The 9,330-nt window shown below is 50.2% G+C and overlaps 1 protein-coding gene across 2 annotated transcripts in view; it reads right to left on the bottom strand.

Moving 5' to 3' along the window:
- Positions 1-420: 420 nt before the first annotated feature.
- The window catches only part of SCARA5 (scavenger receptor class A member 5), a 119,485-nt gene continuing 110,575 nt past the window's right edge, over positions 421-9,330 (bottom strand). For both annotated transcript variants that reach the window (XM_059393496.1, XM_059393505.1), the window contains exon 9: positions 421-2,562. In XM_059393496.1, the coding sequence (XP_059249479.1) occupies positions 2,426-2,562 (137 nt within the window). In that variant the 3' untranslated portion in view covers positions 421-2,425. The remainder of the gene's footprint in view (positions 2,563-9,330) is intronic.

Below are 9,330 nucleotides of genomic sequence, written 5' to 3'. Positions count from 1 at the left end.
ACACTTTCCTTAGGTTAGCTACTAAGGCTTGAGACGTCATGGTCCACCATGTTCTTGGTCTAGACTGTGTTTATTGTCCTCCAGAAGTACAAAGACAGCTTCTTTTAAGAGAGCAACAGAGAGTGAGTAGGGGAAAGGGTCAGAGAGAGAGGGAGAGAGGGAGAATCCCAAGCAGGCTCCACACCCAGAACAGAGCCTGACGCGAGGCTCGATCTCACAACCCCGAGATCACGACCTGTGCTGAAACCAAGAGTCAGAAGTTTAACCAACTGAGCCACCCAGGCACCCCTGAAGGCAGCTTCTCATAAGCTGCCCATTCTACCAATCCCCAGTGAGAAATAATTAGACCATCCAGTTTTTACCAGTCCTTCCCACACTCACCAGAATTTCAGGAGAAAGAATGGGACACAAAAGTTGTTAGTGACATGTTCTTAGCTTTATTGAAATTCTTTCTTACAAAAAGTCTTGTGTATCTTAGGCCAGGCCTAATTTCTTTTAGTCCCTGAAATCCAGGTCCATGGTTATTTCCATGTCCTTTTAAGTAAGTATGTAAACTAGTAGACTTTTCGATTAAGGTTCAAACACTTATCTTTGTGATTTTTATTTGATATAAAACGAGACTTGTGTTTCCCCAAATGAAAAGACCAAGTAAGAAAGTTCTATGGGTCTTCATTGATGGGATAACTGGATTCTTTGCCAGAACTGAGTTGGAATTTATTTTGTTCAATGTGACATCTTTCTACCTTCAGTATTTTTTTTTTTTTTTTAGCGCAAACTTTGTAATGCTCTGAGCTATGTAGTAAAGAGTGCCATGTTTATATATGCATACATATATTGTTTCTGGAAAAAGATGCATGAGTACATGCGTGTTATGTAAACATAGCAATTGATCAGGAGAGTCTCTGATCATTAGGACATTAATGGATAACAAGCATATTGTAAGCAAAAAACCACCAATAGCACATATTGGTTTAGTTGTCAGCCAGGAACTTTGCTGGTCCTACACCTGGAGGGTCTCAGGTGTCACTTTCCCCAGCCAAGCTGATGCTCATCCCATGTGACAGGTATTTGTATATCTAAGGCCTGCCTCAGTCTGTGATTTCCCAAGGGAGATGAGTCTGTGCCCACTTTACTACCATGTAACTTCTCTAGTCCTAGAACATGTATATGGCTTGCTTTGTCCTCCTCTCATGTCAGAAGCAGAATATGATCTCCCTGTCACTAGGAGAATGGAGCCTATTGAGGACTGGTAGAGCCCAATGGCTCCTTCTTCTGCCAGAGGTGATGGGGAATCCCCATTTCCCTACAGGATCCACTAGGACATGTGTCCTGATCACAGGAGCACACCCAAAGCATCCTGGAAGCTTCAATACCATCACCTCCAAACAGCTCTGAGACTCAAGTAACTTGGCCTTAACCCTGACTGCCAGAAGGCTGAGTATTGGTCTCAGTTTAACCCAGGCAGCCCCCATGTCATCCCCCAAATAAGCCTTCCTCCTAGGTCAGTGGTTGGCCTGGAAGCCAGTCCATGTCTGATTTTATACTCTGTAGGTTTGGAGTATGGAACCCTGTTGGCCCACATGCTTTACACCCCGAGCTCCCTGCTCAAGCCTAGTAAAGACACACTAGCATTCAGGTAGAAACAATGGTTATAGTCATTCTCAATCTTCCAGCTTACTGGCCAGGTGAATGGGTCAGCTGAGTGCTACCTAGAGGTAAGGTCTTACCCCAGCTAACAAACCTTGTGGGAATGCTGCAAAGTGGATAAATGAATTTAGCACCCAAGATACTATGTAGTATGTGCAATAGTCACTCCGTGGATGTCAGTGTCACTGCCCTTCTCCAAAGCCAGGCTGTCTCCTGCAGGGGCTGTCATTTCCCTCTCCCTTCTACGTGAGGGCACATCCTCTCTGTCACTCCCTGAACTAACCAATGGTGTGCAGAGGCAAAGAGGAAAGAATGAATCATTTGGTATAGTCTCTTGCTGGGAAGGAAGATGTTGAAACTCTTGGCCTAACGAAGGGAATTACTCTGAAGAGTAAATGACCTATTGGGCCTCCCTCCTGCTGAATTTCTCTCCAGCAGACTCTCAGCCTTGAAGCGACAGACCAAAGGCGAGCATGGGTATCGGTGGATGCGTGGTGCTGGGAAGGCTGGGCAAAATGACTGTCCAGTTGACCAGGGCATCACAGGCAGGGACCCTGGTAGAAGGGAGAGACAGGCAGTAGATCCCAGAGTTGCACTTTGGAGCTGATGTCCAAGAGGAGAATGACGACAGGCCATCATGGTCCTGGGACAGGGATATGGGGGTCCGGGGATTGCCAGGCTGGGAAGGGCAGAGATGAGGTCCCAAGTGATGACTCCGCCCCAGGAATGCAGGAAGGAGGCTCGGCAGCAGGGCCCAGACCGTGGACCGCGCCCACTCTCAGTGTCTGTTGCACGTCACCCCAGCATCCTCAGCGTGCCCGCAGTTTGTCACCCCCCATTTGGAGAAACTGCAGCGGAAGAGGGAATCTTCCGTGCCCTTGCAGGCGACGTCATCCATCCAAATCCTCCCTGTGCCTGTGGGGACAAGTCAACATGGTTTCTTAGCAGACATGCGGGAGAGCAGGACAGAAGACAAAAAGGGGCGTTGCCGTGTCTGTTCTTGATGAGACTGTCCCAGGCTCTGCCAGCAATTCTCAAATCTAGTGGTGCCTGACTGCCCTCTCCACCCCACCAAGATCAGATACTCATTTTCTAGGCTCAGTTGCTTGAAGCCAGGATAACAGTAACCGGGGTGATGGCAGTATTTATCCTACGTGTCAGACATCTCACGTCTGATCCTCCTCCATCCCCATCATGGGCCTGTGGGATCAACATTATTGAACCCATTTTATAGATGGAAGCTGAGGCTCAGGATGCAATTGGTGCTTGGTTGCTCAGCTCCTAAGTGGCAGGATCTGAAGTCAAGGTCAAGTTGGTATGGTCCATGCTTTAGTTGCAACACCTCATGTCTTTTGAGATGTAATTTCTATCAGGCTTTGTTAATGAGTACTCAAGCATGGCCTACTCTGAGGGACAATGTCCGACAGATCCTAGATGAGACAGATTCAGTGCCCCATATCCAAATAGGTCAGTGTCAACATTACCTCCGATGTTTTGCGAAATTTACAGCAGATGATTCCATCCTACGAGCCCGAAATAGTGGTGCTAGAATGGCAGGGGATCCCCGAATTTAACATTATAGCCAAACATTTATTTAATGACAGGCAGAAGCATCCCTAATCAGAAGGAATTAGGTCAGTTCCCAAACTGTAAGGTCCCTAAGACAATCTACTGAAGTTTTGCCCACAGCTAGTCTATTTACCCAGATCTTAAGGGGACACCCTTGCTGGTCTGATAGCACACTTTAGTTAGCTTTCCCAGGAATGTTCCAGAGCCTTGGGAGCTAGAAACTTGTCATTGAAGTTCTTCTTTGAATGTCAGAGAAATAGGGCAGCTGGGTGAGGCCCCAGGAGGGAATAGAGAGGGCCTGTCTGGGGTCCGAGGGGTCAGTGGAGAGAGGCGTAGGCTGCACCACAAGTCACCTGGAGCCCCCAGTGATCAACTGGCAGGACCATCCCTCATGGTTCTGGCGTGTTCTCTGTGCTGAGGGCCATGCTGGGCCCCAGATGAAGGGAGCTCATTCGGGAGCCCTCTGGAAATATGACGGCCTTAGGACACCCATAGAAGCAGTGGCCTAGAGCCTGGTTGCTCCAAGTGTGGCCCTGGACTAGCTGCATCAGCATTATCTAGACCTTATTAGAAATGCAGAACTTTGGGTCCCACCTAGGAATACTGAACCAGGATCTACATTTTAACCAAGAGGTTTTGCACTGAAGTTTGAGAAGAAGTAAGATATCCTACTATAATAGGATAGATCTTGATTCAACTCCCAGCCCCTGGGACCCATTTTAGTTGTAAAACTGGGAAGGGCTTCCCAAGATGTGAGAAGTTCAGTGCTAAAACCAGGTACATTCTACATAAACCACGATTGTTGGTCACTCTAGGACCCTAGCTCATTAGGTCTATGAGCTGGCCTCCAAAAGCATGAGGTCAAAGGTCACAAACTAGCAGCGTCAACCCGAGCAAGTCGGATGAGGCAATAAATTGTTCCTGATTTTTAAAGGGCTTTGAAATCTACCAAAATCCTATAAAAAAGGTAGCTCAGGGATTGGCACTAGCCCTGTCTCCTCCTCGCCCCGTGTCTCAGCACCTAGACAACTTCTCCTTTCAGAGGCATTGTCCGGACAACACAAAAACCTTCAAACCACTATGCTCTCTTGAACTGCATGGGAGAATTCTCTTCACAAAGAACATCCAGGAAACATCGAACCCATTTTGCTGCCCACAAAGTCTACCGCAGAAGCTATGTAGTTTAGACAAATTTTCGTTACACAGGGATTTCCAGTGTCTGTTGTCATGTTGTCATGGGACGGCTGAGCGGTTGGTGAATGTGGGGACAGAGCTGGGAGGAGCAGAGGCCTCCTTCCGCTCTCTTGGCCGTTGCTTCATCACAAGAGCCTCTTCCCTGGCCCGGATACCCTGTGCATCTTACACAATAAGCCCTTTGAGGCCCAGCAATAATTTGCAGATTAAATGTCTCCTGGAAAACACATCAGTTTACAAATTACCCAGGAAAAGCCTGCAGGCCCAAGAGCTCTGTGGGATTAGTCACACCCTAAATAAATAAAGAAGCCAGTAAAGGAAACTGACAAATCCAGAACAGGCCCAAGGTAACCCACACAAATGCGTACATAGGCTCAGGAAACTTCAAACTCTGGTGGGTGCTTTTGCCAGGGAGTTAGGGCTATTGTTTAGTCATGGGAGAGCTCAGAAAATAAGAGTAGGGTCATTAAATCAACAGCGCTGGATAGGGATGGCCGGTTAACCTGCGAACCAGCCCCGCTGTTTGCCATGTCAGAGCCTGGAAATCCCACTCTATGCACCAATCGTCACTTTAGCTTTAGAATTGATATCTGAGGACTTAACGTGTGGCCCCAAGACCAGGAGCGGTCAGCATGACCTTGGGAGCTTCTTAGAAATCAGAGGTCTGCGTCTGCCCAGACTTGAACCAGAATCTTTTAAAGAGGATCTCCATGATTCACACACACATTCAAGTCTGAGGAGCCATTCTCTAGATGAGGTCTGTAATTCCATATAGCTGTTTCCACAAGCTCCCAAACAAAGCCCTGGGATAACTAAGCAGGGTAGGGTGCTCTGCCCCCCATTGTTGGGGTCAGAAAAAGGAAACAGTAGGGTGACATTTTATCTTGAGGAGGCAAAGTCGGGATCAGAGGCCAGGTCTTCTGATACTCAGACACTAGGGGCTGCTTAAAGGTGATATTATTGGGAATGAGTAAGTGGAGATTTTATTTTATCCTCCTCATTCATTCATTTGTTCATTCATTCATTCAACATATATTTGAGGGTTTATTCCAAGCTCAGCGCTATTCTGGGTGTTTGGACTACATCAACAAACAAAAAAATGATGGAACAACAATAAAAATCTCTGCCCCACAGAACTAACTTTTGAGCTTCTGCATGTTTATTTGCAGTAATATTAATAGAAGGACTAAGTTCAGGCTCCCCTCAGAGCCTCACACAGAGGTAACGAGGACGGTTTATCCATTAAGAGAAAATATCTCTTAAGAGATGGGAAAACTCAGAAAGATTAAGTGACTTGTCCCATAATGTCTAAGGGCTAGACACCATGACCCAGGCCTCTGAGCTGCAGGCAATCTGGGACTCGTGCCTTATGGGAATGCAGTGCCCAGCACGAACACCAGGCCAAGGGTGGCAAACTGTGGGCCACTTCGGCCCACTGTCTGCTTTGGTAAATAAAATTTTATTGGAACATAGCCCCACCTGGTTGATTACGTTTTGTCTATGGCTGCTTTCCTGCTACAAGAGTGGAGTGGAGTAGTGAGAGAAACCATTGGCCCACAAAGTCTAAAATACTTACTTATCTGGCCCTCTCATGTTTGCTGACTCGTGCACAAAGCCTTCTTTCAGTATTTGGATTTTGTCTTAGAGGTAATAATACGACTGAAAGTGAACACTCCCGGTTCCATTCCTTGCGCTCTCACCTACAGACCTGTCTGCATCTGTGCCCAACCTCACGTCTTCTGTCTGTCTGTCTGTCTCCCAGAAAGATTTTCTCTGCAGATCCAAGACTACCTCCCAGCTGGGCTAGGTTGGGCTCCTGCCCTGTCTTCCTGGACCTCCTTCCACCCATCACCTGCCCTCTACTCCATCTGCATATCTTCCCTCTTCCACCAAAAACGCCTTTAAGACTCTCCCACATGGTGCTTTCCTTGCTTTTTCCCCCGGAGAAACAGATACTTCGATGATTGAGCCCCATCCAGGGAAACTTCCATGGTGCCAGACCCCTAAGAGAAGGGCCAGAGATTGGAAGCTTCTTGTATTCTACTAGGGAGGACTCAGGTTAGGTGGGCACAGACGTTCCTTCCTTCTTTCCTCCCTTGTCCACCCCCCCTTCCTCCCTCCCATTCTTCCCACCCTCTCGCATTTAGCCGGCACCCATGAAGTCTGAGTCACAGTCCTGGCTTTGGGAACTGTGAAGGTAAAGCCCTCAAGATGTTCTCACACACATCAGAGCTCATAGAGACAGGAGGCCAGGGGAGCTCGGAGTAGGGTGGGGCTGGAGTCCCCAGCAGAGCCCCCCCTCAGGAGCTGATGACTGGGCTGATTTTTTAAAGCTGAACAGGAATTAGCTAGATGAAGAAGGGGGGGAAGGCATTCCAGACCGATCTCGGGAAGATAAGGAACCAAAAACAGCCACGGGAGCTCAGAGGACACAAGTGTCCCTGTGTGGCTGGGGGGTGAGAGGGAGGTGGGAGGCAGAGGAGGAGGGGTCTCATTTTAAGAAAGGACTCTGGCAGCCAAGAGGAGGGAGATGACAGGAGCTGGGCTGGAGGTGGAGGTGAGGAAGTAGCTGGTGGGGGGTCATGGCCACCCCTGCACCCGGCCTCCCAACAGAGAACGGAGAAGCGAGCACACAAGCCCGTGCTCTGTTTGCTGCTTGACACACGTGATCTCATCGAGCAAGTGCCACAATCCTTCTAACGTGGAAAGGCTCAAGCTGGGGGAGGCGATAAAATCTACTCCAGGCCACCAGCTGGAAGGGGGAGCCTGGAGATTCTAACCTGGGTTGGACCCACAGCCCGAGCTCCTAACCCCTGCTCTACCCTGCTTGGGCTCCTAAGGCAGGAACACCGAGAACAAAGAGCAAGGGACAGAATCAAGGGACACTGGAGAGTCCTTACCAGATGCTGGTAAAAATCTGTGGGACCCGGGAACTGGCCACATGAAGGGGTGGGGAGAGGGAGAGAGTGGGATGGGGGACAAGCCAGCACTCTTGGTGGGCAGGGCAGGAAGCACCCAGAGGGCACAGAGAGAAGCCAGGCCATGGAGGGAGGGGCCAGAGCTTGGGAGACTGAGGTTGGGGATGGGCAGTCCCGGATTAGGAGTCGGGCCCTAGTGGGAAAGAGGGCTGTGGTCAGAGGGGTAGCCCAATCTGAGGCACAGACCCAGGGCTGCCTGGAGAGGTGGCACCCCTTCCTCCCTGCCCCCATAGCCACCATGGCACGAGAGCCCTTCCCATGCTATTGGGAATCAGTAAATACACCTTCCCTTCTTCCCTCTATGCTGTGTGTGTTGAGGCTGGAGAGGATGGTTACTAGGCTTGTGTCCCAGCATGAGCCTAGTTTCCACCGAGGGGAGGTGCCTAGAAGCTGCTGAGGAAGCAGGCAGAGCAGTCTGGCTTCGGGCGAGGACTCAGAGGAGCCGCAGCTGGGTCAGCCCCTTCTCTTCTCCCCTGTGAGCCCATTCATAACACCTGGCCAGCTTACCTGTCGAGGTCTGAACATCACATAAGACTAGATCGTGACCGGGAAACAACAGTGCAGGTGTGATATGCGCCGGCAAGGGAGTCTGACTTTGCACTGACTGGTTTAAAGTGATGATTTCAGGAGCGTCTGGGTGGCTCAGTCTGTTGGGAAGTGAGCTCTTGGTTTTGGCTCAGGTCATGATCTCAGGGTTGTGAGATCGAGTCCTGCATTGGGCTCCTCGCTCAGAGGGGAATCGGCTTGAGATTTTCTCTCTCTCTCTCTTCCTCTCCCCCTTTCCCCCTCAAATAAATAAATAAATCTTTGAAAAAAAAGTATAAAGTGGCAATTTCAGGGCTTCTCCACATGTCACATGCTACAAAGGTCAAGGGGGGGAGGGAAAGAGGCCATGCATGGGTCTGTTTGGGACGAACACCGCCCAAGACATAACGACCTGTCTTGGCTTCTCTGAAAGAGTTTCTGCCACTTCTTCCCTGGCAAGGTTGGACTTCCACTCACTAAGAAGGAGTCCTCACTGAAGCCAAAAAGGGAAAGCAAGTTCCTGTTCCTCTTGTAAACAGAGAGGGCGTTTTTCCTTGAAGAAAGCAGGCGGCAATCCGGCCCAAAGCTTTCAGTGGGAGGAAAGCGCTGCCTCCCTGTGGGCTGGCCTCCGAGGAGCTGCACTCTGGGAGCTCCCCATGCGCCCTGGCCTTGGGCTTGGGTGGAGAGGCCAGGATGGGCGGGGTGAAACAGCTGCTCTCTGCCAGCTGTCACAACAGATTTCACCCAGAGTCACTTTCAGTCACTGGGATCGTCTCCGCCTGCTCGGAGGGCGGTAACAAAGTACCATTGACTGAGCGGTTTCTCAACAATAGACGCAGGTCTCTCGCCGCTCTGGAGCTCAGAGTGCCAGCTGACCGGGGTCTGAGGGGAGGCTCTCTTCTGGGGTGGAGAACGGCTACTTCTCTGCGTATCCTTGGGGAAGGAGGAAGAGGGAACTCTTCGGGGTCCCTTTTATGAGAAAGCAAGTGCCATCATGTCATGACCTGATCGCCTTCCAAAGACCCCACCTCCTCATCCTGTCACGCTGGGGGTTAGGATTTCTGTCTGTGGATTCAGGGGAGACACAAACATTCAGTCTGTAACAGTGCCTGAGGTCTCTGGGCTGAGATTCTGAATCAGAGGGGCAGCAGCCCCTAGTGGGAGGAGGTGAATGCTGACTGAGGAGTGGAGAGTGCCACGTGGCTCTGTTTCTCTCTCTGGAGATAATGCGTCCGACCCTCCCCTCATGCCACATTGCCACATGGTGAGTCCATTTAGTCACCGGCATGGTGGGTCGGGCAGCCATGATGTCGGGCAAGAAAGGGAACATGCTGCTTCCCTCCATGACCCAAGGAGGCCCCACGGCCGCGCCAGCTGTTCCTCCACAGGTCACAAGGGGGACCTGGCAACTGAGTGC

The sequence above is a fragment of the Mustela nigripes genome, chromosome 1 (assembly GCF_022355385.1).
Source record: "Mustela nigripes isolate SB6536 chromosome 1, MUSNIG.SB6536, whole genome shotgun sequence".
Lineage (NCBI taxonomy): Eukaryota > Metazoa > Chordata > Mammalia > Carnivora > Mustelidae > Mustela > Mustela nigripes.
The sequence above is the reverse complement of the archived record's forward strand: the minus strand, read 5'-3'. Positions and strand labels throughout refer to the sequence as shown.